The sequence below is a fragment of the Mesoplodon mirus genome (assembly GCF_964341445.2).
Source record: "Mesoplodon mirus genome assembly, chromosome: 8".
NCBI lineage: Eukaryota > Metazoa > Chordata > Mammalia > Artiodactyla > Ziphiidae > Mesoplodon > Mesoplodon mirus.
In genome coordinates this window covers 19,645,839-19,658,928 of record NC_138984.1, presented here as the reverse complement: position 1 = coordinate 19,658,928, position 13,090 = coordinate 19,645,839, and the positions used below count along the sequence as shown (strand labels likewise).

Sequence of the window (13,090 nt, the reverse complement as noted above, 5' to 3'; positions counted from 1 at the left end):
TCTGACAAATAAACATTTGTCCTTGTTATTTTTTTGAAGTATAAATACCAATTAAAACAAAAAGCTTTTCCATTATGGAGAATGATTTAACAGAGAGAAAAAGATATATCAAAAGAGGTATATTTAAGAATTACCTTTGCCCTACTCCCAAAGAGCCATGCTTTGAAAATCAGACAACTCTTACGCTATTATATATTATCAGTAAACCAATCACTTTGTGCCTTTTTTCTTTTAACGATCAACTCCAAAGAAGTCTGTTACTGGCTTTATAAAGCAAGTATTCTACTGAATGCATGCAGACATAGCAATGAATACATGTTTTTGACAAGAGAGTGCATGAGGACTAATTTTTGCTCTTTTAAATTATGATCCATGTACTTTGAAATTAACAGTAACATTCCACTTATCCATTTATATGTAGGTCCAGCTTCTGGCAACCTCTACCTTCTAGAACATAGGAACTTAAAAGTAAAACAAAACAAAACAAAACAAAACAAAAATAACGCCTCTGAGGAAGGCAGCAGTTTCAAAGCCCATGAACTTTACTCTTTAGGCAGGGAGCCTATTTCCCCAGGAAATAGTGTATAAAATAATGTAGCAAGTTCATCAAGAAATGAGAGCTAAGAAATGTGAGAGAATAACCACAAAAAGGGCAATAAAGAGCTATAAAGTAATTTAATGTAAAGGTAAACTGTCTTATAAGAATTAAGAGCCTCTGACGGCATTATCATATTAAAACACAGTGCAATAACTGATATTTACAATGCCGATTTTAAGTAATTACAATATATTTAAATTATCTGCAGCGTATTTTATTTAATATAAGGAATTCTGTAAGCTTACAAAGATATAACCATCTAAAATGGTTAAAACATTTTAAAGATTAAAATTAAAAAGACAACGTTTAAAAGGACAAGCTTCAGTTATATAAAAATTCATTTATTTGGAATATCAAATATTATTCTTCAATGATACCAGATAAGTAAGGTGTTACTGTGTTGTCTTCTGAGTGAGCTGAAAATAAACTAAAGGAAAAAGCGGTAAAGGTCAAAAAGCACAAATTTTCTTTGATGAAGGTTAACATAAATTCATATGCTGTACTAAAAAAAAAAAAGTAAAATGGAAATTGGAAAATGCAATAATCTAAATGTGAAAACTGTAAATAAACATGTAGAATGATGGCACCAAGAAATAAGAGGCCACAATGGAAATCAGGAGGATTGCGTAGCAATGTAGATCAAAGAAAAGAGGCAAGTGGTCAGTGATAAACCCAACCATAGTCTTTGGCTGAGAGCAGCCAGGATATCACTGCACTTCAGTCTGAGCACTTGAATAGCCTCCCAATATGTGTTCAAAAAGGGTTTTTAATATAACTTAGAAATAGCCAATTAGCCATCTTAATTCTTCATTTCTGATTTCATGCTCACCAAGCAAAACTGAACATATTGATTTATTTATCCATGTAAATACTTTGCTGAAGGAGGGTGACACCTGGCTACTAATATACCAGGGTCAAATGTGACAAAGGACGTTATAGAAGAACCAATGGTATTCTGGTTCATAGTTCAGCCTCTTTTAAGTTTGATCGGCATGACAGGTCTTCTAGGGCCTAATCATCCTTTATTGACCAACTCTCAAATTCTCATAGCAGTAAGACCCTGGAGAACAGATTGACCATGCCAAGTATAATGATGCCCAATGAAACCATCTCTTTCTTGAAGCTATAGTGATTTGGTACATAAAGAGTGCATTCCATTAATAGTTACTATATTCACAGAAGGCAGCTTGCCTGTAGTAAGGAAAAAATTCATCCTGTAAATGCATCACTTGCTCACTTTCTAAGCAGCCAAGTGGTATTGCTCATTTGTATCTTGAGAACGGGCAAGAGTATTCATATCGGTACCATTTCAGATTTCTAGTCAGTTAGTCATCTGGTTTTAATTGCACTGAAAAATAATTAACAGGAGGAAAAGAAAATAGCAATTCCCAAATGTCATTTTATGGTTATATAAGCCCCCCAAAAGCCCTTAAACAACAAAAGTGTCTCTTTTCTAAAAGTACTTTGGGACATCGAATTTAAAAAAAACTAATTTTAAAGACAAATGACAACGAAGCCATTTAGAAATGTCTAATCAGGAACTGTGGTTCTAGTCAAACCATAGAGGAGGTATATTAAAAAAAAAAGTATTTGTTTCCTTCTTGGACAAACTTTTGGTCTTAAGCAAGAAACATTTGTAGAATAGCTACATTCTAATGTGTATTTGTTTTCCTGTCCCCTTTCAGAATAGTTCCAGCTCAGTGTCTAAGACAAGAAGTCCCACACTGGTAAGCAACAGGTGAAAAGATATTTTGGGATCTCCATGTGTATATTTGAAGAATGGTGCTTTTTATACCAGTAGGGGTTATTTTAACCCTTCAATCCTTAAAATCCCTCATCATTAGTCAATTTCTAGAGTTGTAGGATGAAAATATTTCATACAACAGATGATTTAAGAAGTTTTAAAACAAAATTTTGAGAGGACCATCTGAACTTGATTCAGTGTTAAAAACGTGATACTCACTAAATTACAGTTTAAAGCATATTCAGGAAAATTCCGAAGTACAGTAATGCAGAGCAATTATCATGCAAAAAGAGAAACAATAAGAAAAGGGGAGGGGATAACCTTGGAAATCAGGGTAAGCCAAATCCTTAAAAATACGAATTTTGGGTACACAAGAAATATAACTCACTTTGAAGGTGTTGAAGGGCTGGTGATGCAGGAATTCACCATTTGAGAGGCTTTCAATGGTCTAGAACTATCAGAAAATTAGAAAATAGATATGTAGACAATTACTATTACTAAAAATATATTTAACTTACTAAATGAATTATTCTGTATTATAGTCTCTTATATATCCTCTTGAAAAGCAAACAATTATAATACTTTTTAACTAACAATAGAGGCCAAAAGAGAAAACAAAATACTTTCTCTAGGCTCTTCCTTATCTAGTGATCTAAATAAACAACATTGGAAATGAACTCAAATACAATATAAAAAGAACTTGGGAAATTCTCTTTGTCTCAGTTCTTTTAAGCAATAAAATAACAATAGCTCTCATTTATTGAGGACTTACTAGATGTCAGGCACTGTAGTAAGAACTCTTGTGTATTACCTCATTTAATGTTCACAACTACCCTGTTATTTTCCCTACAGACAGGTCAAGGAAGTTGTCCAAAATCTTAAAGCTATCATATCACAGAGTCAGAGAGCCTGGTTTCAGCCCTGTGATCATAAACAGCCTTGGCTAATGGTTTGAAAATACTGCCAGAAAGAATACTAGCCCTACCAGTAGAGGGCAGTTTCCATCAAGCAAAAACATCTATTCTAATGAAAGGCCATAAGAGAAAAATCCAGAAACACTGATGCTCTGGGAACATGTTGTTACTGACTGATTGAGGCCTTTAGTGTAAATGTACATGATGTAGAATATATTTCAATTATTAATCCAAGGGGAATCATTTTTACAAAACTTCATTAATTCATGTTAGCAAATGTTCATTTGCTTTCTGTAATGTCTATTATTCCATGTCAGTGAAGAGACCTGGCTCTTCCAGTTACTAACTGTATGAGCTTAAGAAAATCACTTAATTTCCTTGGATCTCCTCTGTATAATTAAGAAGTTAGACAAAAATCTCTAAAATCCCTTTCACCTCTAAAGCTCTAGAACTTTATGATTATACCAAACTAGTGTTCAAGTATAAAAAAGAACTACAATATATGGCTCCAAAGTAATGCAAGTATGCAGAAGAAAGAGCAACATTTAGAGAAGTCTTAAGGTTTTCCTGGCATTCACGATGACGCAAAATAGAATGTAAAAGTTACTTCTTTTCTCAAGGAAAAATTTTGAGGAGCCACTGAAGTTTTTTGCTCAAACTGGTAGTAATACATTTATGAAGACACAATCTATTTTGGGGGTCCCAGCATAATATTTAATGTACTGTTTCTCAAGTCTCCATACTCCAGAGTCAGCAAAGGCATTTGTTAAAAATATTGATTCCCCAGCCCTATATCAGATTTTCTGAAACAGAACTTCTAAGGAACAAACACAGGAATCAGTATTTTTAGGGTTCAAGTGACTCTTATGATCATGCAAATTTGGTTTGTATTCCCCAAATGTATCAAACTATCTTCTAGTGATCTAAAAGAGTAAGGAGCACTCCCGGAAAAGGTAATTTATTATGAAAGGCAATTAATATATGTTGTAAGTTTTTGTTTAAGCATTTTAGTCAATTACTTAAATCAGGTAGTAACTTAGCACAAAGCCCCAATATAAAGCAAAATAAAAATCTCCTTCTTGGTCTGATTTTACCTGGAGTCATGTTATCTAGTTCAGTCATTCTTTTGATCAGATACTAAAAGCCTTTCTACTTCAAAAGGGAAAGAAATTCTCAAGGACTTACATTGCCATTTGTGCACTCCAACCAAGGTTGAAGGGTGGTTTTGTATTTTCAGTGCAATGAGATGAGAGGGTCAGGTATCTTGGAATGATGACTTGCTGCCCAATCTTGTTGTTAAGTGAGAGAGCAACATTGAAGCTGTATCGTTTCAAATGAAGAATGAGGATCCTGAACAACAGGAGATGATAACATTATTAGTTTATACATAATAGAGGTAGCTCTCTTACAGGTAAGAAGAGATCACTGTAACTAACCATGTTAGACAGCTTTTGAGTTAAAGACTACATTAGGCTGAACTAAAGATCTGTCAAAGAACACTTACTGAATACTTGCCATGTGCTAGGCATTGTGCTAGGTACTAAGAATAAAAACAAAAATAAAACACAGGCATTGGGTAGATATTAATTATTAATTGGGAGGTTTCAGTAAAATAATGTTCCTAGAAAAAAAATCAAAACACATCAGACAAGAAAACTAATTTTAGAATACTGGTATTGATAATGGATCAAATCCCTAAATTATTTATTTCAATGTTATATAGTTTACAAAAAAATGGGTGTTATATAACGACAAATGGTAATTTAAAGTGTTAAACAGGACTTCCCTGGTGGCGTAGTGGTTAAGAATCCGCCTGCCAGTGCAGGGGACGCGCGTTCAAGCCCTGGTCCGGGAAGATCCCACATGCCGCGGAGCAACTAAGCCCATGTGCCACAACTAATAAACCTGTGCTCTAGAGCCCACGAGCCACAACTACTGAAGCCTGCGCACCTAGAGCACGTGCTCCGCAACAAGAGAAGCCATCACAATGAGAAGCCTGCTCACTGCAACTAGAGAAATCCTGCACGCAGCAACGAAGACCCAACACAGTCAAAAATAAATAAATTTATTAAAATAAATAAATAAGTAAATAAAGTGTTAAATAGCCCTTATGTTTGATGGTGAAAATTAATTTTTTTAAGATGACTTTTGACAAGAACTGTTCTTATTTCAGTAGCACATTCTCTAGAGAAAGGTAAGAGAGAAATGAAAAGTTTTCTCCACTTATAAAAAAGTTCTATAAAATGTACATGCACAACAAATTATAACTGAGTGTTACACATTACTGAATTAAAAATTTACTAGTAAGTCCCCATCATTATTCCAAAGTCTCATCAGCCTTGTTCTCTTGTTGCCATCTTCTTGGGACTCTCAGGCTCCTTCTCTTCTTCAACTTTCCAAATCCTCTTCCTTTCTTATACAAGAGAATCGTAGCTTTCCATTCTCTACCCTCTTCATATCTCAGCTTTGCTGACCTTCTTTACCAATCCATCTGATAAGCCTCACTTATTCAGTAATATTTGTAAGTACTTTAAAGAAGAAAAATTGAAGAGCCAATTAATTTTACCTGGGTAGCCTGTTAAATTTGTGCCTGACAAGAGCACATTTCCCACCACACTTCTCACAGGAATACTCAAGTTCTTCTGCCTGTAAAAAGACAAGAGGGAAAAATAAAGAAGTATAAAGTTGATAGCACTGCCCCATTAAATGCTAATTTCTCTAGTCATACTAGTTCAGTGGAATGACAACTCCGACCAGTTTAGATTTTGTGTCTAGAATTATAAGCCTTACTAAATTAAGACCTAATCCTCAAAATATAGTTATAATATCATGCCCTGTTTCAGAATTCCTAATTTCCTTTTTTTTACCAAGGAAACATCTCAATTTATGACAGTAACTAAACTATAGTAGCAGATTCTCAACCTTTTCCCCATGGATACACAAGAACCACTGCCAAGAGTATAACCAGATTTTAACATTTGGCCATAGCAGAGATAAGATCACCTTCAGGTTAGGCGGAGTTCCTGGTCTGTTAGGTGTAACTCTACCCCTTTCTTATAATGGAACTCAATCTTCTGGTGACAGCCCACTAAGAACAACTGCTCTAAAAGGACCAAAGTTTGGGGTGGATATCATTACCTAGAGAAAACTGAAACAAGAAATCCTTAAAAAATGGGGGTAAAGATACACAGGAAAAGCTTCAAATTCTACGATAATAACAGGAATAGTAAGGAATGACTAAAACAAAAAGAAAAGCAGAATATTTATCCTTGGGTGGAGCTGAATATTCATCATTTCAAGGACAGAGGTCTTTTTTTTTTAATTTAAATCTTAGGATGACAACCCTGCCCATTTGCTACAACAAAACAAGAACCACTATTATACAGATGGCAAACTGCCATCAGTTATAAGGACTGCTACACAACATGTCCAATTATGCCCCAGAAACTTTCTGAATATCTGTTAACAGTATAACACAAATGCAAATATTTATCTATAGCTCTGAATAAACATGACTTGTCCTTTCTGTTTCTAACACGGTACATATGACCTAAGGAGAAGCAAAAAGTATTTTTTTTCATTCCTCAGATCTTAGTATACTAACTTAGACAGTGTCTCCAATTTTGACTCACATTACCCAATTTTAGCATATGTCACTTCATATTATTTGTTTACAAACAAGTGCTTCTAAGGTTGTCTAAAATACTTGCTGTTGAGTTAGATGTATAATCTACTTGAGCAATTAATTTTCATCTACAGTCAGTTAACAACCATATTTACCAAGCTCCTAAAAATAAATACTATTTATAAATATTTCTCATTTGTTTCCCCTGCAACTATTTTGTCAAAACTCTGACTTAAAGAAACCAACTTCAAATACAATTATCTATGATATATAAAATTTAGTTATGTGGAAATACCAAAAGATATTATTTACCCTAAAGAAAAGATCAAGGGAATCTTGAATTGAACGAGGAGGGAGTGGCTTTTTCCTTCGAGGAAGGTCAATGGAGAGGTCATTAAACTGTTCTCTTTTGGGAATAATCTCTCCACATCTGTAAAAATAAAAGAAGACAAATGTAAGAATTTAGAAGCCTAACTGTGCAATACAAAATAAATACAAATATACTTCAGAAACACTGCTCCCCCAATGAACTTATCAGGTGCTGAGAGACCATGACTAGGCATGAGAAATAAACACTTAAAACTTTTCTCATGCTTACATTAACCCTTATTAGATCCATACAGGTAAAACCTCAATTGAAAGTATCTAAGTACTTTCTTAAAATGCTAAATTTAAAATTTTTATACTTTCCAAAAACCCCCCAAACTTTAAAACACTAAAGTATAATATATATATAGAAAAGTGAACCAGTCAAAGTTGTATAGCTTGATGAATTATCAGTTAACACACACATGTAATCACCACTCAACTCAAGAAATAGAACACTATGAACTCCCTAGAAGCCCCCTCACATGCCTCTTCCCAATCACTATGCCTTTCTTACTTCCAAAAGATAACTATTATCCTGACTTCCAACACAACAGTTGAGTTTTGGTTTTTTATCCAATCTGCCACTCTATGTCTTTTGATTAGAGCATGTAGTCCATTGACATTTAAGGTAATTATTGATAGATATGTATATATTACCATTTTAAGCCTTATTTTCCAGTTGATTCTGTTTCTTCTTTGTTCCTTTCTTTTTCTTTTTGTGGCTTGATAATTTCCTTTTATTTTATGCTTGTGTTTTCTTCTCTTTGATTTTTGTGAATCTATTGTGTTTTTGATTTGTGGTCACCCTGTTTTTTGAGTATGTTAACCCCTTCCTATATCTGCTTGCTTTATTTAATTTATTTATTTAAAAAATTTTTATTTATTTTGGCTGTGCCCAGTCTCAGTTGCAGCACACAGGATCTTCACTGCGGCATGGCGACTCTTAGTTGCAGCAATGCATGTGGGATCTAGCTCCCCGACCAGGGATCGAACCTGGGCCCCCTGCACTGGGAGTGCAGAGTCTTACCCACTGGACCACCAGGGAAGTCCCTCTACTTGCTTTAGACTGATAGTCATACAGGCTCAAACACATTCTAAAAAATGAAATAGTCAGCCATAAAAAAAGAACGAAATAATGCTATTTGCAGCAACATGGATGGAACTAAAGATTATCATACTAAGTGAAGTAAGTCAGAAAGAGAAAGACAAATACCATATGATATCACTTATATGTGGAATCTAAAATATGACACAAATGAACCTATCTATGAAACAGAAACAGAATCACGGACATAGATAACAGACTGGTGGTTGCCAAGGGGGAGGGGGTTGGGGGGAAGGATAGTGCGGGAGGTTGGGGTTAGCAGATGTAAGCTACTATATATAGAATGGATAAACAACAAGGTCCCACTGTATACAGCACAGGGGACTACGGTCAATATCCTATGATAAACCATAATGAAAAAGAATATAAAAAAAGAATGTATATATGTATAACTGAATCACTTTGCTGTACAGCAGAAATTAACATAACACTGTAAAATAACTGTACATCAGTAAAAAAAATATACAAACAGCTCATACAGCTCAGTATCAAAAAAACAAACAACCAATCAAAAAATGGGCAGAAGACCTAAACAGACATTTCTCCAAAGAAGACACAATGATGGCCAAAAGGCACATGAAAAGATGCTCAACATCGCTAATTATCAGAGAAATGCAAATCAAAACTACAATGAGGTATCACCTCACACTGGTCAGAATGGGCAGCATCAAAAAGTCTACGAATAATAAATGCTGCAGGGGGTGTGGAGAAACAGGAACCCTCCTACACTATTTGTGGGAATGTAAACTGCTGCAACCAGTATGGAGAACAGTATGCAGGTTCCTTAAAAAACTAAAAATAGGGCTACCATGTGATCTTGTGATCCCACTCCTGGCCATATATCCAGAGAAAACCATAATTCGAAAAGACACATGTACCCCAATGTTCACTGCAGAACTATTTACAATACCCAAGACATGGAAGCAACCTAAGCGTCCACTGGCAGCTGAATAAATAAAGATGTTGGGTATCTATACAATGGAATACTACTCAGCCATAAAAAAAGAAATAATGCCATTTGCAGCAATGTGGATGGACCTAGGTTTAATCATACCAAGTGAAGTAAGCCAGACAAAAACAAATATCACATGATATCACTTATATGTGGAATCTAGAAGAACAAAAAAGATACAAATGAATTTATTTCCAAAACAGAAAGACTAACAGACACAAAAAACAAACTTATGGTTACCAAAGGGGAAAGGGGTGTGGGGGGAGGGATAAATTAGGAGGCTGGGATTAACATATACACACTACTATGTATAAAATAGATAACCAACAAGGACCTACTATATAGCACAGGGAACTATACCCAATATTATGTAATAATCTATAAGGGAAAAGAATCTGTAAAAGAATATACACATATAACTGAATCAGTATGCTATACACCTGAAACTTACATGATACTGTAAATAACTATACTTCAATAAAAATTTTTTTTAATAGTTGAGTTTTACCTTTTCTGAACCTTACATAAATGGAACCATACAGAATGTTTTCTTTTAACTAGCTTCTTTTGTTCAACATGATTATAAGATTCAACCATGTTTGTTACAAATGGCTATAGCCCATTTTTCATTGTTGCCTAGTATTAGGCTGTATGAGCATGCCACAATTTTTCCATATTGACGGATATCTGGACTATTTCCAGTTTTTGACTAAATGAACAACGTGTCAAACTGAAAATACTATGTGTTCTCAGTAAACATGTGTAGGCAGTTCTGTTCGGTAGCAGAATTGTTTGGTCATTGGATACATTTTATAGAATTTCAGAAAATGGACTCACAGATCAAAATATCATATTCAATCTACCTGGAAGCCAACTGATTTCTTTTACTTAGTTTTAGTTGACTGTTTTTCATTTTGTCTGCATTATCAGCATTTTTAGTAATATTCATTTTCCTGTCCCAGTTCTCTATTGCAACAGTTGAAGACTAGGGACTGTAAGAATACATCTGTTCTTCATTAAATAAACATTTATTGAGTGCCTCTCTCCTAGGCAGAATTCTAAGATGACCCTTGCCCTTCCTTGTATAATTCTATCCCCTTTGAGTGTGGGAGGACTGTGATTATGATGAGCTATCACTCCCATGATGATGTTACTTTACATGGTAAAAGGGATTTTGAAGATATAATTAATGTTACTAATCTTAACTGTAGAGTTCATCAAAAAGGAGATATCTGAATGGTTGAGGCCTTATCACATGAACTCTTTAAATCTGGGTCTAGAGGTCTCAAACAGAGGAAGTCACAGATTAGAAGTCAGAGAGATGTACTGCTGGCCTGAAGAAAGCAAATAGCACTGTTGCGAACTTCCTATAAAGGCCACATGGCAAGAAACAATAGGCAACCTTTAGGAAATGAGTTGCCCCAGTCAATAGCTAACAAAAAAATGGGGACCTTAGTACTACAACTGAAAGGAACTAAATTCTGCTCACAACCTTAATGAGCTTAGAAGGGGACTCCAGCCAACACCCTGATTTCAGCTTTCTGATACCTGAGCAAAGAATTCAGCCAAACCCTGCCTAGACTTCTGACCTACAGAACTGAGTTAAGTGGATGTTGTTTTAAGCTGCTAAGTTTGGGGCAATTTGTTATGCATCACTGAATATGTCTCCTATATGCTGAAACTGTTCTCGGCACTGGGGTTGTAGCAGAGAACAAACCAAGACAAATGTATGGCCCCTCATGAAGCTTTCATTATACTGGAGAAGAGATACAATAAAAATACATACGTAAGTAAAATATATAGTATGTTAGGTAAGTGTTAAAGAAGAAAAAGAAAGTACAGAAGAGGGAAGCAAAAGATGAGAGTAGATGGCTGGAATTTTAGATATGGTAGCAAGAAAATGCCTCACTGAGCAAGTGATTTTTATATAAAGATACGGAGAAGGGAGGGCACTAGCTATGTGATAATATGGGGAAAGAGAAACAGTAAGTGAAAAGGCCCTGAGGTACCAGGATCCTGGCATTTTTTAAAAAAAGCAAGAAGGACTTCCCTGGTGGCACAGTTGTTAAGAATCTGTATGCCAGCACTATTTACAATAGCCAGGACATGGAAGGAACCTAAATGTCCATCGACAGAGGAACAGATAAAGAAGATGTGGCACATATATACAATGGAATATTACTCAGCCATAAAAAAGAATGAAATAATGCCATTTGAAGCAACATGGATGGACCTCGAGATTGTCATACTGAGTGAAATAAGTCAGACAGAAAAAGACAAATACCGTATGATATTGCTTATATGTGGAATCTGAAAAATATGGTACAAATGAACCTATTTACAAAACAGAAATAGAGTCACATATGTAGAAAACAAACTTATGGTAACCAAGGGGGAAAAGTGGGGGGGATAAGTTGGGAGATTGGGATTTACATATACACACTACTATATAAAACAGATAATTAGTAAGAACCTACTATATAGCACAGGGAACTCTACCCGATACTCTGGAATGACCTATATGGGAATAGAATCAAAAAAGAGTGGATGTATGTATATGTATAACTGATACACTTTGCTGTATGGCAGAAACTAACAAAACACTGTATGTCAACTATACTCTAATAAAAGTTAATTTAAAAAAGAAAAAAGAAAAGAATCTGTCTGCCAATGCAGGGGACATGGGTTCGACCCCTGGTCTGGGAAGATCCCACATGCCACGAGGCAACTAAGCCCATGTACCACAACTACTGAGGCTGCGCTCTAGAGTCCACAAGCCACAGCTGCTGAAGCCCACATGTCTAGAGCCCGTGCTCTGAACAGAAGCCACCACAATGAGAAGCCCACACACCACAATGAAGAGTAGCCCCCACTCACCGCAACTAGAGAAAGCCCATGCACAGCCACGAAGACCCAATGCAGCCACAAATAAACAAACAAACAATAAATAAAAACAAACAAACAAATAAAGCAAGAAAGCTACTTTGGTTCGAACAGAATGAGTAAGGGGAAAGAGTGATAAGAGATGAAGTAAGAGAGTTAACTGGGGGAGAGGGGTTGCTAAAAGGCAAATCATATGCAGTCTTGTAGATCATAGCAAGAATTTCAGCTTTTATTTTAAGGGTTATGAGCAGAGGGCCGACACGAACTAATGTCCATTTCAAATGGATCACTTTGGCTAATGTGTTTAAAATAGACTACAGAGAGACAAGGGCAGAAACACAGTGATCAGTCAGAAGGTATTGCAACAATCCAGGCAAGAGATGATGGTGGGTTGGACCACAGCGGTGTCAGTGGAGGTAGTAAAAAGAGGTCAGATTCTGGTTGTATTCTGAAGGAAAAGCTCAAAGGATTTGCTGACATATGGGATGTAGGGGTGCAAGAGAAAGAAAAGTTAAGAAATACACCACACTGTTGTACTGATAAACTTTAAGTACTGAACTGTCATTACTGAGATAGGGAAGACTGCAGAAGGAGGTTTTATGGGGGATTGTTAAGTACTTAGTTTTAGATGTTTTAAGTTCTTTAAATGGAGAATTCATACAAATTCTTCATATTCAAGAATATAGTACTAATATATTGAAATGGCTTATAATCATTGAAAACCAGTCAATCTAAACTATAACAGTTTAAAAAAATGAAGTACATTTGGCAAACCGGTCAAACTCACTTACAGCCAGATGGGACAGAGGCTAAACATGGAAAATTACAATTCAGGGATAAGGTGTATAGAATCTTCCTTCAGCCAGAGACTATTTTATCTTTAAAGAGCTGCCTTAAAGA

The 13,090-nt window shown here is 35.4% G+C and overlaps 1 protein-coding gene across 6 annotated transcripts in view; it reads right to left on the bottom strand.

Moving 5' to 3' along the window:
* Positions 1 to 13,090, bottom strand: part of USP37 (ubiquitin specific peptidase 37) — a 97,793-nt gene that overhangs the window by 32,801 nt on the left and 51,902 nt on the right. For all 6 annotated transcript variants that reach the window (XM_082631500.1, XM_082631501.1, XM_082631503.1 and 3 more), the window contains 4 exons: positions 7,194 to 7,311; positions 5,823 to 5,902; positions 4,442 to 4,606; positions 2,731 to 2,796 (listed from right to left, as the gene is read on the bottom strand). In XM_082631500.1, coding sequence (XP_082487626.1) covers positions 2,731 to 2,796; positions 4,442 to 4,606; positions 5,823 to 5,902; positions 7,194 to 7,311 — 429 coding nt within the window. The remainder of the gene's footprint in view (positions 1 to 2,730; positions 2,797 to 4,441; positions 4,607 to 5,822; positions 5,903 to 7,193; positions 7,312 to 13,090) is intronic.